Source organism: Haliotis cracherodii, unplaced genomic scaffold (genome assembly GCF_022045235.1).
Source record: "Haliotis cracherodii isolate W230 unplaced genomic scaffold, xgHalCrac1.p SCAF_14, whole genome shotgun sequence".
Taxonomy (NCBI): domain Eukaryota; kingdom Metazoa; phylum Mollusca; class Gastropoda; order Lepetellida; family Haliotidae; genus Haliotis; species Haliotis cracherodii.
Window position 1 is genome coordinate 37,879,332 of NW_027266269.1, and position 14,890 is coordinate 37,894,221.

General features: G+C 44.3%; 1 protein-coding gene across 3 annotated transcripts; it reads right to left on the reverse strand.

Annotated features, from left to right (window-relative positions):
* Positions 1 to 1,411: 1,411 nt before the first annotated feature.
* On the reverse strand, positions 1,412 to 11,620 carry LOC139460812 (uncharacterized). 3 transcript variants are annotated; one of them, XM_071242286.1, is made up of 6 exons: positions 11,426 to 11,612; positions 7,999 to 8,049; positions 6,812 to 6,847; positions 4,969 to 5,019; positions 3,009 to 3,239; positions 1,412 to 1,511 (listed from the first exon to the last, which is right to left on the reverse strand). In XM_071242286.1, exons 1-6 carry the CDS (start codon positions 11,544 to 11,546, stop codon positions 1,504 to 1,506), a joined length of 498 nt encoding a protein of 165 aa, XP_071098387.1. In that variant the 5' UTR covers positions 11,547 to 11,612; the 3' UTR covers positions 1,412 to 1,503. The 3 variants fall into 3 exon arrangements, with proteins under 3 accessions (XP_071098387.1, XP_071098388.1, XP_071098389.1); XM_071242287.1 differs by lacking the exon at positions 6,812 to 6,847 and having other exon boundaries at positions 11,426 to 11,620; XM_071242288.1 differs by lacking the exons at positions 6,812 to 6,847; positions 7,999 to 8,049 and having other exon boundaries at positions 11,426 to 11,620.
* Between the last annotated feature and the right edge of the window lie 3,270 nt (positions 11,621 to 14,890).

A 14,890-nucleotide genomic window follows, 5' to 3' on the forward strand; every position in this document is an offset into this window, starting at 1 on the left:
TGTTACAGGTGAAACTGGCCCTACGTCCTGTGATCCCACAACGCCGACACCATTGGTTGTTGTTTGTTTGTTGTGTAAGGCCGTACTCAGCACTATTCCAGCTATATGACGTCTGTCTGGAAATAATTGAGTCTGGACCAGACAATCCAGTGATTGAAATTATGAGCATCGATCCACACAATTGGAATACGATGACATGCTTCGACAAACGCAACGAGCCTGACCACTCGATCTCGTGATTCGCCTCTTACGACAAGCATAGTCGCATGTTAAGGCAAGCATGGGTTGCTGAAGACCTATTCTATCCGGATCTTCACGGGTCCGATCTGAATTAACAAAACAACGATACCAGCATATGAACAAAGTATGGCGCTGTATGTGTTCAAACATTGTTGCCTTACATCATAAGATTTTACTCGCATATATTTCAAGTATTGAAAGTGTGAAGCATAGCTACGTCTTTAGCTGACATAAAGTTGACATCCCTTAAGACAATGAAGCACTGCAAAGTTTAGCTCTTCACAGCAAATCGCTATCATGAAGACAAGCCGTTTACTTTGTGACGCAAAGTATGTGACGTCACAATCAGGTATAGAAAGGCGCCAGATTTCAAGCTCACTTGTTTCCCCTAAACCTGATATACACTCTCTCAGTTTATTTTTCTTTCCGACATCTGAGGCACGGGTCGCCCAGTCGTCTAAGGCGCCGCGATTCGCTATGCAGAGCTGCGTCCCTTCGGCACGCCAGAAACCTATGATTGTGGGTTCAAATCCCGGTTCGTTCCGATTATGTTTCTAAGTTTTTCAGCACCATACCCGTCCTCTTAGGTTTCACCGAAGTGGTAAACGTCTGATACCTGCGTCACTTCGGGCTTTCCTCCCACATAAAGCTGACACGCCGCGATATAACTGTAAATACAGTTAAAAGCGGCGTTAAACCCAACTCCCTCACTCACTCACTTTCCGACATCTCCTGCCCCAAATAATTTGAATATTGTTGTAACCTGTAGTTGTAATATCAGTATTTGTAATGATTAAAAAAGAAGTTCTTTGGTGCGTTTCATTAAGAGGTGGTAATCGTGATTTGAAACCTGTGATGGACCAACCAGAATCGAATATTTTCCAAATTCAAGAATTATGAGTCTACCAACTTTTTCCAATATTCCAGCAATATCACGACGAGAGACACGACAGATGAGCTTCAGACACTGTACCCATGTGTGGAATCGAACCCGGGCCTTAGGCGCGTCGAGCGAACGCTTTAACCACAAAGCTACCCGACCGCCCCTCTAATTTGAAAACATTGTCGGTTCATCTCCTGTTCTGTGGTTCGATGATTTGACTACGGGCAAAATCTGTGGATATTTCTCCCTCACCATTCAGCCCCCGTCCGTGGATAACAGTAAACCTGCTAGTTTCCAAATAACTGATATATTTACATGAAACATTACATATGCTTGTGCGTTATATAGCTGCCTTTAATCCAAGTACGTGCGTGACGTCATCACCGCCCTGAAGACAAAAGATGTATAAACGTTTGAATTGCGACAGACATACCTACAGACATACCTACATATATACCAACATATATACCAACAGATATTAGGGTGATCCCAGCCTAGGCTCAAAACACTCTAGAGTGATCCCAGCCTAGGCTCAAAACACTCTAGAGTGATCCCAGCCTCGGCTCAAAACACTCTAGAGTGATCCCAGCCTCGGCTCAAAACACTCTAGAGTGATCCCAGCCTAGGCTCAAAACACACTAGAGTGATCCCAGCCTAGGCTCAAAACACTCTAGAGTGATCCCAGCCTAGGCTCAAAACACACTAGAGTGATCCCAGCCTAGGCTCAAAACACTCTAGAGTGATCCCAGCCTAGGCTCAAAACACACTAGAGTGATCCCAGCCTCGGCTCAAAACACACTAGAGTGATCCCAGCCTAGGCTGAAAACACACTAGAGTGATCCCACCCTAGGCTCAAAACACTCTAGAGTGATCCCACCCTAGGCTCAAAACACTCTAGAGTGATCCCAGCCTAGGCTCAAAACACACTAGAGTGATCCCAGCCTAGGCTCAAAACACTCTAGAGCGATCCCGGCCTCGGCTCAAAACACTCTAGTGATCCCAGCTTAGGCTCAAAACACTCTAGAGTGATCCCACCCTAGGCTCAAAACACACTAGAGTGATCCCAGCCTAGGCTCAAAACACACTAGAGTGATCCCAGCCTCGACTCAAAACACTCTAGAGTGATCCCGGCCTCGGCTCAAAACACTCTAGAGTGATCCCACCCTAGGCTCAAAACACTCTAGAGTGATCCCAGCCTAGGCTCAAAACACTCTAGAGTGATCCCAGCCTAGGCTCAAAACACTCTAGAGTGATCCCAGCCTAGGCTCAAAACTCTCTAGAGTGATCCCAGCCATGCTCAAAACACTCTAGAGTGATCCCAGCCATGCTCAAAACACTCTAGAGTGATCCCAGCCTAGGCTCAAAACTCTCTAGAGTGATCCCAGCCTAGGCTCAAAACTCTCTAGAGTGATCCCAGCCATGCTCAAAACACTCTAGAGTGATCCCAGCCTAGGCTCAAAACACTCTAGAGTGATCCCAGCCTCGACTCAAAACACTCTAGAGTGATCCCAGCCTAGGCTCAAAACTCTCTAGAGTGATCCAAGCCTCGGCTCAAAACACTCTAGAGTGATCCAAGCCTCGGCTCAAAACACTCTAGAGTGATCCCAGCCTCGGCTCAAAACACTCTAGAGTGAATTTTTAAGGGACTGATTCGAGCCTGCTGCACCGGCTATACTCACTGGCAATGATATTGTCCGGCTATACTCACCGACTATGATATTGTCCGGCAACACTCACCGACTTTGATATAGTCCGTCTATACTCACCGACTATGATATTGTCCGGCTATACTCACCGACTATGATGTTGTCTGGTGTGTGGTTCTTGCTGCTGTAGCATGGCCCGGCTATACTCACCGACTTTGATATTGTCCGGCTATACTCACCGACAATGATGTGGTCTGGTGAGTGGTTCTTGTTGTTAAAGTTAGGCCCGGCGTCGACACAGAAGTGATTGCACTTGAACAGCGCCTCGACGGTGACGTTATTGTTCACGTTGAAGAGGTTCGAGAAGGCGCCGTGGTCGTCCACGTCACCGTGGAGACACATGTCGATACACTGCAGGAACCAGCCTGCGCGTAACGTGGCAAATTGGGCGTCATCGAAAGCGGACTTAACTGAATGACAAGAAAGGTGACGTCAGGGTTACGTCCAAGACTGACTAGACGTACGAGGACGGCAATCTTTAAATCTGTAAACAGAGAGCTTTGGTCTCCAGCATCACCTTCCTGTTAAGTTAACCCCCAGATGCCGGGTCTTCTTCTATTGCGCACTGTGTGTACCTCTTAGTATACAATTATGCAGATAAGTATACATCTTCCCGAGGCAAGGGAGTTAAGTGACTATAAAAGTCCAGTTTCCACCCTTGCCGAACTAGGCGGGAATTCCTGGGCTCGACCATAGCGCCACCAGTGGTCATTACGAGTTATGTTCCTTCTAAGACTCTCCTATGGACCAATCAGATTCCACCTCTCGTATCACTTGCATTTGTTTCAAACAAAATGGTGGCGCCCAGTCAAAACGATCTGAATGATAATCAAGATCTATATTGTGATAAAACGGGTCTTACATCGCGAAGTGCATCAAATCACGTGAGTACCTTGATTAAAAACATGAAAAGACTTGGAAAATATCTGTTGACAACGAGTTGGTGGTTTACATGTTTTGCAAAACCTGCAATCGCCAGAAATCTGCATGACATTTTACAAACCGGATTTCGATTTTGGTGCGCGATTTTGATTGGACTATGCATAGACTCGTTAGCCCAGCCAAAATGTAACTCTATAATACCAGCCTAGTTCGGCAAGGGTGGTAACTGGACTTTTATAGTCAGTAAACTCTCTTGCCTCGGGAAGATGATAAGTAGAATATTATATGTTCTTGTTGAGGGTGTAAAAGTAGCAATATAAAACGGGTATGGAAAACAGATCCTGTATTGTGTCGTTCTGATTTGGGGCATTTTTTTGTTCGCTTTTAAATGGAAAAATGGAATACACATCTGATACGAAAAATAGCTTTCCACAAATATAGATAATCGATTTTCCTGTATGACTTCAATAGACGATAGTGAGGTTTATACGAGCCCAAGGATATAAGCCGACATATTTTGATACAACCGATATACTGATAGAACCAGAATTTGAAACCACCATGACCTTAGAATATACACGATCCCGATGGGTGAATCAGCGTTTATAAAGCAAAAATAGGACCTCTAATTGAAACGACAAGCGCTTAGGTGCACGCCCGTTCATAATTCAATTGAGCGCGGTTTTATGTACAGGTGAGTGAGCTTGGAACTGTATTCCAGTTATATCACGGCGTGTCAGCTTAATGTGGGAAGAAAGCCCGACGTGATGCGGGTCTCAGATGTTAACCGAAGACCCGTGACGATCTGGGTTAGAATAGGTCTTCAGCAACCCATGCTTGCCGTAAAAGGAGACTACGCTTGTCGTAAGAGGCGACTAACAGGATCGGGTGGTCAGGCTCGATGACTTGTTTGATGCATGTCATCGTATCCCAATTGAGTGGATCGATGCGCATGATGCCAATCACTGGATTGTCAAGTCCAGACTGGAATATTTACAGACCGCCGTGATATAGCTGTTATATTAACCAACAAATAAACAAACAAACAAACACTTTGGCGAAACCCACAAGTACGGGTATGGTGCTGACAAACATAGAACATAGTCGGGGCGAACTGGGGGTGTTATTTACAGGTAACACAGATAACCTAACACTATGCTTATTTCTTCACTCTGTTTTTTAGTTCGCGCATCAATTTGCGGAGTGAAAGTGTTGTTGGGATCCCGACAGTGGCTGCTTCTTGCCTGTCCCCCTTACCTTTATTCAGTATGGCTGCAACGGTAGTTGAAACGTGGGGCTTTTGTGAAACTGAAACCAAAAAAAACCGTTAATAAATATGAGTGTGAGTGAGTGAGTGTGTTGGGTTTAACGCCGCTTTTAACATTATTCCAGTTATATCACGGCGTGTCAGCTTAATGTGGGAGGAAAGCCCGAAGTGATGCAGGTCTCAGACGTTTACCACTTGGGTGAAACCCACGAGCACGGGTATGGTGCTGACAAACTTAGAAACATAATCGGGGCGAACCGGGATTCGAACCCACAATCATAGGTTTCTGGCGTGCCCAAGGGACGCAACTCTGCACAGCGAGTCGCGGCGCCTCAGGCGACTGGGCCACCCGTGCCCCCTAATAATTATGTGTAATGTGTATGTAAGGATCACTGTTGGATCCACACTGGAACAGCTCCCCATCACTCTCATGCTTGTCACACGACACCACGACATTGAGTAGGTGAGTTGAGGTGAAACGTGGTTAACGTCGGTTTTATTGTGCCAGCCCACTGCGATATCATGTCTCAGTTTAACACGGATACCGATCCCACCCATCTTCCCGAGGCAAGAGAGTTAACTGACTATAAAAGTCCAGTTTCCACCCTTGCCGAACTAGGCGGGAATTCCTGGGCTCGACCGTAGCGCCACCAGTGGTCATACGAGTTATGTTCCTTCTAAGACTCTCCTATGGACCAATCAGATTCCACCTCTCGTATCACTTGCATTTGTTTCAAACAAAATGGCGGCGCCCAGTCAAAACGATCTGAATGATAATCAAGATCTATATTGTGATAAAACGGGTCTTACATCGCGAAGTGCATCAAATCACGTGAGTACCTTGATTAAAAACATGAAAAGACTTGGAAAATATCTGTTGACAACGAGTTGGCGGTTTACATGCTTTGCAAAACCTGCAATCGCCAGAAATCTGCATGACATTTTACAAACCGGATTTCGATTTTGGTGAGCGATTTGATTGGACTATGCATAGACTCGTTAGCCCAGCCAAAATGTAACTCCATAATACCAGCCTAGTTCGGCAAGGGTGGTAACTGGACTTTTATAGTCAGTTTACTCTCTTGCCTCGGGAAGATGGATCCCACCAGTCCTCAATCCGAGCTCCAGGCAGGATAGCAAAAGTTGGTTTGTTTGTTTGTTGTTATACGCCGCATTCAGCAATATTCCAGCTATATGACGGAATATGTAAATGATCGAGTCTGGACTAGACAATCCAGTGATTAATATCATGAGCATCGATCCACGCAATTGGGATTGATGACATGCATCAACCAGATCAGCGAGCCTGACCACCCGATCCCGTTATTCGCCTTTTACGACAAGCATAGTTACCTTTTACGGCAAGTATGGGTTGCTGAAGACCTATTCTACCCCGGAATCTTCTCGGATCGGCTAGCAAAAGTACTATCTCTTAACGTCTGTTGGTATGACGCGACCGCTGGTCGAACCACCGACCTACCAATCTCCAGCTGGACGCTCTAGCCACTAGGCCACGGATGCGGTCTAAATTGAATAGGAATGCCATGGCTCCCCGAAGGCGGGCGATGTTGTTCATAAGATCAACCACAGGTTTGTCTGCCCAAGACTCGATTATTTACATGCGGCCGTGATATACCTTTATTTCATATATACTGCGGCACAAAACAACATACATGAACACCATGACTTGAATAATACACAGCTCATGAAAACAATTTCAAGTACGTGACATTTTCCAGGGGTACAGTTAACACACACGCATGCGTGACAAGTACAGCAATGTCTATTCCCCTTGCTGATTTCACCTCACATCACATCTCCATGCTTACGTACCGGCATCACTGATATCCTGGATCATCTTACTAAACACTGAAACGGAATAAATTAACCATAACACAATTATAGCTGTTGTAAGTGTTCAAAGAGCAGTCATTACCATCGTCAGATATGTTTGTGATAGCAGTTGTACATTTCATGTAATTAAAGAATCAATTTGACTTCGAAATTATTATAAAAGTGGAAAATATAAAAGAATACATCAATCAGGGATACTTGTGTATATCAATTAGGGTAATTGTGTATATCAATCAGGATAATTGTGTATATCCATCAGGGATATTGTGTATATCAATCAGGGGTAATTGTGTATATTAATCAGGGATATTGTGTATATCAATCAGGGATATTGTGTATATCAATCAGGGATATTGTGTATATCAATCAGGGATATTGTGTATATTAATCAGGGATATTGTGTATATCAATCAGGGATATTGTGTATATCAATCAGGGGTAATTGTATATATCAATCAGGGATATTGTATATATCAATCAGGGTAATTATGCATATCAATCAGGGGTAATTGTGTTTATCAATCAATACCATGCCGCAGTTTAACATACCGCACTCAGACACAGTATACTGACTCCAAGTCGACCAGTCTTTTGTTCTAGCCCCTTAATGCCGAGGACCGCCTCCGTGGTCTAGTGGTAGAGCGTCCGTCCGGAGAGCGGAAGGTCCGGGGTTCGATCCCCGGCCGTGTCATACCAAAAGACGTTAAAAGATGGTGCTTGTTGTTACCCTGTCTGGCGCTCGACATTAAGGGGCTAAAACAAGGACTGGTTGGCTCGGAGTCAGTATACTGTGTCTGAGTGGGGTATTCATGTTAAACTGCGGCATGGTATCTCAGTGAGCTAGCACTATAAATCGGCATCAGTACGGTTTAGTACAAGCAGCCACACACACACACACACAAATACATGCACGTCGCTATATAAGTGCAATAATCTTGGCCGCGACGTTAAACCCCATTTCACCTCACCTCACCTTAATGCCGAGCTCCAGGCAGGGTAAAAACAAGTACCGCTTTTAATGTCTTTTGGTATGACGCGGCCGAGGATCAAACCCCTAACATTCCGCTCTCCTGGTTGACGCTCTACCGCTAGACCAGAGGCGGTCCACTATTCTTAATCATCAACTTTCGAAAACAAAGGATTTCTCTAATAAGTGACACTCTAACCTTGAAATATAGAGGGGGCACTGTCGTCAGTTTCATGGGTAGTCAGACTTTCTGAAACAGGCAAAGAAAGAATTTGAGGTGAACAATGATTCTGACATTCGACGCTTATTCGGCACGCTGTGGGGCCTAGTTGATGCCGAGAACGAGACCTGTGAATTTCGTGGGAATCTTTAATTTGAAGGAGATAACTACAGATGAAAGGGATTGATCAGAGGCTGAGGCCCGCTTATGACCTGACCATGCCCTGACCATGACCGACCATAATCCGTGTATGACCCGACTATGACCCGACCATGCCCTGACTATCCCCAGACCATGACCGGCCATAATTCGTGTAAGAACCGTGTATGACCTGACCATGCCCTGACCATCCCTCGACCATGACCGGCCATAATCCGTGTATGAACCGTGTATGACCTGACTATGCCCTGACCATGCCCTGATCATCCCTCGACCATGACCGGCCATAATCCGTGTATGAACCGTGTATGACCTGACTATGCCCTGACCATGCCCTGACCATCCCTCGACCATTACCGGGCATAATCCGTGTATGAACCGTGTATGACCTGACTATGACCTGACCATGCCCTGACCATCCCTCGACCATGACCGGCCATAATCCGTGGATGACCCGACTATGACCTGACCATCCCTCGACCATGACCGGCCATAATCCGTGTATGAACCGTGTATGACCTGACTATGCCCTGACCATGCCCTGACCATCTCTCGACTATGACCGGCCATAATCCGTGTATGAACCGTGTATGACCTGACTATGCCCTGACCATGCCCTGACCATCTCTCGACCATGACCGGCCATAATCCGTGTATGAACCGTGTAGGACCTGACTATGACCTGTCCATGCCCTGACGATGACCGGAAATAAGCCGAGTTTGACGTAACAATGACATGACCATGACTTGACTTTGACATAAATGACCTGACTGTGAGTATTCTTCTGTTGCACAACGCCCCAAAATTCCAGCAGTATGACGGCGTTCTGAAAATAATCGAATCTGGACCAACCAATCAAGTGATTGATATTGCCAGCGATCCACGCCGTTAAAGTAGGATGGCATGCCAGCACCCAAGTCACCAAACCTGACCATCTGATCCACTGGGTCGCCTCTTACGACCAGCATAGTGTACTTGGGACCTGGTCCTATCTGGAATCCTCATTGATCGGATCTGTCTGTTACCTGTTGAGATTATGCACAGTTCCTTCCATATTGTCAGCGTTCATTGCATACAAAAACACTTTCCGTTCACATTGTCCGTGTTAGATCTAACCGAACCTTCATTCACTAACACCAAAAGAAATACGTCGCTCAAGAATGACAGATTTTGGAAATAAAAACCTTTATTGAATACAGCCAAGTCCCGTTAATCCGACATCGATGGTTGCATATGATTATGTCGGATTAACGAGTATGTCGGATTAACAAGTATGTCGGATTAACAAGTATGTCGGATAAACGAAATTAGGTAGTATCAACGTTTGTGTCCGAGAATCGGACAACTACACGATAGATAACAATACAAACACATAATTTAATAATTTAATAAAATAAAAAAGAAAGAAAAATGAAATAGTAATATTGTTATGTTACATCGTTGGCGGAATAGGTGTTCTAAATATGCAGCCTCTGAAGCTGAACACAAAACAACTGTTACGTGTTAAGGAAACTACCGGACAAAAGGAAGTATACACCCACGTTTGATGTCGGCTTATAAGTAAACAAAGAAGAAATGATTATTCGATGCTAATGCATTTTGTACTGGTATCAGATATGTGTTTTTAACCTTGAGTATACAGTGTTCCGGCGACTGTTTTCAACTGAGTAACGTTTAGATAGCGTTTGTAATTTTGGGGTCAAATCCAATTTTCGAGTGCATGCTTTCTTGTGCCCAGCAGGTTACGTCGAGTAGATTTAAAACGTTGTGGGAGTGGTCGTTGTTTATCGTAAGAATAAATGCAGAGAGAATAAACCATGAGGGGCGCAGTCACCCTGCAGTGTTTTATTGTACGATAAACAACGACCACGAGTTATTTATTTCTTATATGAGATATCAGCACTATGTACAGCCTTTTTGAGGATGTTGATAAAACGAACACGCTTTAAAAATATTAACCCTTATTTAAATAATGATGACTTCGTCTGTAAAATCCGATATCGGCAACGTCGGACAAGTCCATTTTATGCACAACAGGGTATTTCCCGCATATTCTCACAATCCTCACGTTGATTACTGGTACCTTTGTCTCTGTGCCGATTGTCATATCTCACCATGCTGGATGCATTCGTTCGGTCATCGCGTTTTTCTGTGTTGCCTGCTACATCTATGGGGAACAACTTACGAGACACTTCCCTCTCACAAATAACGTGTCAAACATACGACGTCACGTCATCAGGTTGCGAGCGCATGTTCGAATCTCCAGAAATGACGTCATGTTAGAACAATGTTTTATCGTGAAATAAACCATGCTTCGTTCTTCATTCTGCTTTGTGATTTATCGCGTAGCTATCGTATAATGCATGGCAGATGATAAGGTATTGATATTGGACAATGTCCATAGCCACCATCCATTTGGGCACAAGAGATGAATACCATTTTGTGTCTCTTTGTTCATTCTAAAAGCCAAATATTTACAAATTTAGATCTCGTTTGTCTACAACAAATGGGACACTACTGAGTTAGTGAGAATGGTTTTACGTCGCTATAGCGATATTCCGGCAATATCATGTTCATGATGTCATTCACTGGATTGTCTGGTCCAGATTCAATTATTTACAGACCGCCAACATATGGGTGGAATATTGCTGAGTGCGGCTTTAACCAATGGAATCACAGGACGTGGGGCCAGTTTCACCTGTAACACACGACCAACTTGGGTGTGTGACCTCTTGGCGTTATCTCGTCATCTGCTGTGTACACCACACAGAGCCACTCAACAACACAAACGTGAGTTTTAAGAACAACTCCAAAATATACACGTGTGAAATGTGTGAAAACGAAAAGGTAATATATTACAATTCATAGTTTAGGATGTGCGTTTATTTTGGAGCTGAGCATATATATATTATTTCATTTGTCACTTCTCAGCATTATGTTATGAATTAGTGTCAACATACCCAGGGTAAGCACTGGGAGGCAAGGCGTCTGAGGCGATGCAATTCGCTCTGCAGAGTTGTGTCCTTTAAACGTGCTAGAAAACTATGAGCGTGGGTCAGCCCTGATTATATTTCTAGTTTTGTCAGGACCCGTACCCATGTGTTTCATAAACACATTAGACCTGCATCCTCCTGCCTTTAGCTGTCAAGACATGATATAACAGAAATAATGTTAAAAGCGACGTTAAGCTAAAAATACCGTGGAACAAATGTGTATCTTAACAGAGACAAGAAACATGCAACATACCTGTCGTGCCCATCACCGCCACCGTCATCATCAGCAGCAGCCACGCGCATCCCCACAACGTGCACCCCCACCACGTGCACCCCTGCCCCGCCCCCTGGTTGGTATTCTGTTTGTTCATCATGTCCCTCTGGTATGACGGCGGGGTAGGACGACAACAGACCCAAGGTTGGCGCCACCTGGAGGTTCCCAGGCGGGATGGTCGCGGGAGAGGTTGTCGCAGTGTCGTGATAACGCCGGCGTGAGGGTTTGTCAAGATTAGCTCATTACTGTTGTTAAACTGGACGAATATTTCTGGCCGATAATATTTACAACAAAGGCACCGACGTTGAAATACCCCGTGGAGATTCCGGGTAGAGTAGGTCCCCAACAATCTACGCTAGCCGTCAGAGGCGACCAAATGGATCGGGTGGTCATGCTGAGTGATTTGTTGACGGTGTATGGTACCCGACAGCGTGGATCTTTGGTCATACTACCGATCACTATATTGTCTTGCCGATCTGTCATACATACGGCGTCATAAAGATCGAATGCAGCGATAAACAGCAAACAAACAAATATCATTCAATGTAAACCCAGAGTACGTCTATCTATCCAGTGATAATAATTTGTATGAGAAAGTGTAATGTTATCTTACGTCTGTAATCTTGGTCACTAGTGCAGTACACTGATAGAATCAAGTTGGACAGAAACAGGTTTTCATATTGAGGGTGGAAAACACAATTGTATGCTGGATTGGATTTATTTGAATGCAGTGAAAGTTTAATGCGGCGCTGTTCGAGTGAAGGTTCATCAGCCTCCACAAACAAACCGTCCACGGGAGAGGTCCTAAAACCTCCAAGGAGACAGTGTCTTTGGCTTTGATGGTGTGTTGTATCTTATTTTTCTAAATTGCTTTTACAAGCTCCACCATAGACAATGGATCCAGAGTCTAGTTTGGTGCGTATTAACGATCTGTACAAGTGAAGGAGGGTTGTCTGATCCTCTCACCACTTTGAGAATTTGAAGCCGTTTTCGTTAGCCCATTTTTGAATTTTGTTCAGACAGATCTGTAGCTGTCGTTCTATTGTATTCATATTCTTACCACGAAAAGAAATGTTGAAATCGTCCACAAAAAGTGAACCATCATCGCTATTGTTTAATACTTCAGTGAAACTATTAACTTTGATCCCGAGAAGTGTGACTTGATGGTATGCTGCGTGAGGGACGCCCTGATTTTGATCGAAATGATCAGACAGGGTAGAGCTCACCCGTACTTGAAATTGTCTGATGTTTAAACATTTAAGAATTGAACGAAAGCTCGGAGGTTCACACAGTTTAACCAGCGCTTTGAAATCGTTCGCACTTCCATGAACCCATCCAAACTGACGTTCAATTCTTATAATTTCAGACTTTGTAGTTTACTGGTCTCGCCGAATAATATTGGAATATCACCGATTAATGAATGTGTTGCTTGTTTTTGGATAATCGCAAACAAATTCGGACGATGCGGGGTGGAGTGGTGGGGATTGAACCGAGTGCTCTGAAACGTGTGTGTTTTGTGTTAATTTTCAACGTCAGGGCGTGTTATATTTGGAGTTTGGGATTTTTTGCGTGTGCTATACTACTTTGCTTAGCTGGTGTTTCTTGTCACCTGAGATGGACCTACTGTATGACCTGATACCAGCTTCATTTCTGTGCCCCGTCCTTCCCCATGTGCCGCCGCTTCTCAGCCTAGAATGCACGGAGAAGGTCGGCCAACTCAGAAACCAGAACAGTAGATTTCTAGTCTCCAATGACCAATCTATAAAGAAGGTAGGCAAGTTTTTTAAGTTTTTGAAAAAAAAAGTTTCATTCCTTACCTTTTTATGTTTTATGGTTTCTCAAAATCTTAGATTTTTTTCCCGATACGAAATTAAATCGGGTTTTTGTTTGGGATTGGTCAGCAGCTGTCGCGTTTGCTCTGTGTCAGCAGGGTACGACATTGTTTTCATTGGTGCGAGATTCCTGTCATTTCCGAAAACAAGGCATCAAAGTCAAAATCGCTCAATAGATCAATTTCGTTCACATCAGTAATTTTACAGAAATAATTTTCTTCACTTGCGTTATTAGTATTGAAAGATAGCCATTCCATATTCCATGAATATCCAATTCACCGCAAGGACAATCCATTTTGTTTCATATGTGGCAACTGGACAACATCAATCACCATACCAAAGCATTTATTTATATATAAGTCAGATGAAATGTTGCAAGACCAGGCAAAAATACTAAATTGATTATATTGCTGATATATGCAGGTATTAAAAAGAAAATAGAAAAACACCGATCGAGAATTCGGGGAAACCCCGGAAAGTGGTTCCGGCAAAAGTTCACACGATCAATTTCACAAAAAAATGTTCACATCGTGTGAACTTTTTCTGTCCGTTCACAGGTGTGTGAACTCCAAATATCAGATCACGTGACTAACCCTTCAGCCAATCAGCATGAAAGAAACAGTGTAATCTTCAAAGTATGAAATTATTAAGATATGAGCTGAGGTAATCTGCCCCTTAATCCAAATTCATGCAAATCTTTTGAAATACCATGTTTCAACGTGGTATCATATGCCTTCTCTGGGTCGAAAAGGATTGATACAGAGTGTTGTTTATTGACAATAGAATTTTTAATAAATGATTCTAAACGCACCAAATGACCAATAGTACTTCTATTTTTTTTTCGGTAACCACACTGGAGTGAGTGAGTGAGTTGGGTTTAACGCCGCTTTTAACAGTATTCCAGTTATATCACGGCGTGTCAGCTTAATGTGGGAGGAAAGCCCGAAGTGATGCATGTCTCAGACGTTTACCACTTTGGTGAAACCCACGAGCACGGGTATGGTGCTGACAAACCTAGGAACGTAATCGGGGCGAACTGGGATTCGAACCCACAATCATAGGTTTCTGGCGTGCCCAAGGGACGCAACTCTGCACCGCGAATCGCGGCGCCTTAGACGACTGGGCCACCCGTGCAACAACCACACTGGATGTCACTCAGAAGGTCATTGGTCTCCAAGTACCAGACAAATCTATTGTTGACACAGACGAAGGTGTCACAGCTGTTATTTGTAATGAAGCGGTATGCAGTGGCAGACGTACCATGTCAGATCAGATCTGGCAGTCGATGGAGGCAGTGGTGACAGGAAGACGAGAGACAGCAGCAGAGTAGGAAATGGTAGAGGTGGTTGCAGTAGTGCAAAAACACTCTGTTTTGCTTCATGGTAGGAGGGATTTTGATTCCCGTTTCCACACGTGGCAGGAGCCGTAAGGTTCCCACCGTAGTTTGAACACTTCACATCTTTCCTGCAGTCAGTGGTCTTGTGCGTGTCACCGCAGCCGTAACAAACAGTAGAGACATGGTAGGTCTTGGATCCATGTCCAAACGCTTGGCAGGTGTAGCATCGGAGTGGATTGGGGATATACACTTCCACTCCGATGTTACAGTAACCGG

Excerpts from the sequence above, each read along its gene's own strand:
- LOC139460812 (XM_071242286.1), bottom strand. The coding sequence starts at position 11,546 with ATGATGAACAAACAGAATACCAACCAGGGGGCGGGGCAGGGGTGCACG. Across the intron at positions 8,050-11,425 it reads GGCGGTGATGGGCACGACAG|AAAGTCTGACTACCCATGAA; the intron begins GTATGTTGCATG and ends TGCCTGTTTCAG. Across the intron at positions 5,020-6,811 it reads CCAGGATATCAGTGATGCCG|TTTCACAAAAGCCCCACGTT; the intron begins GTACGTAAGCAT and ends TTTTGGTTTCAG.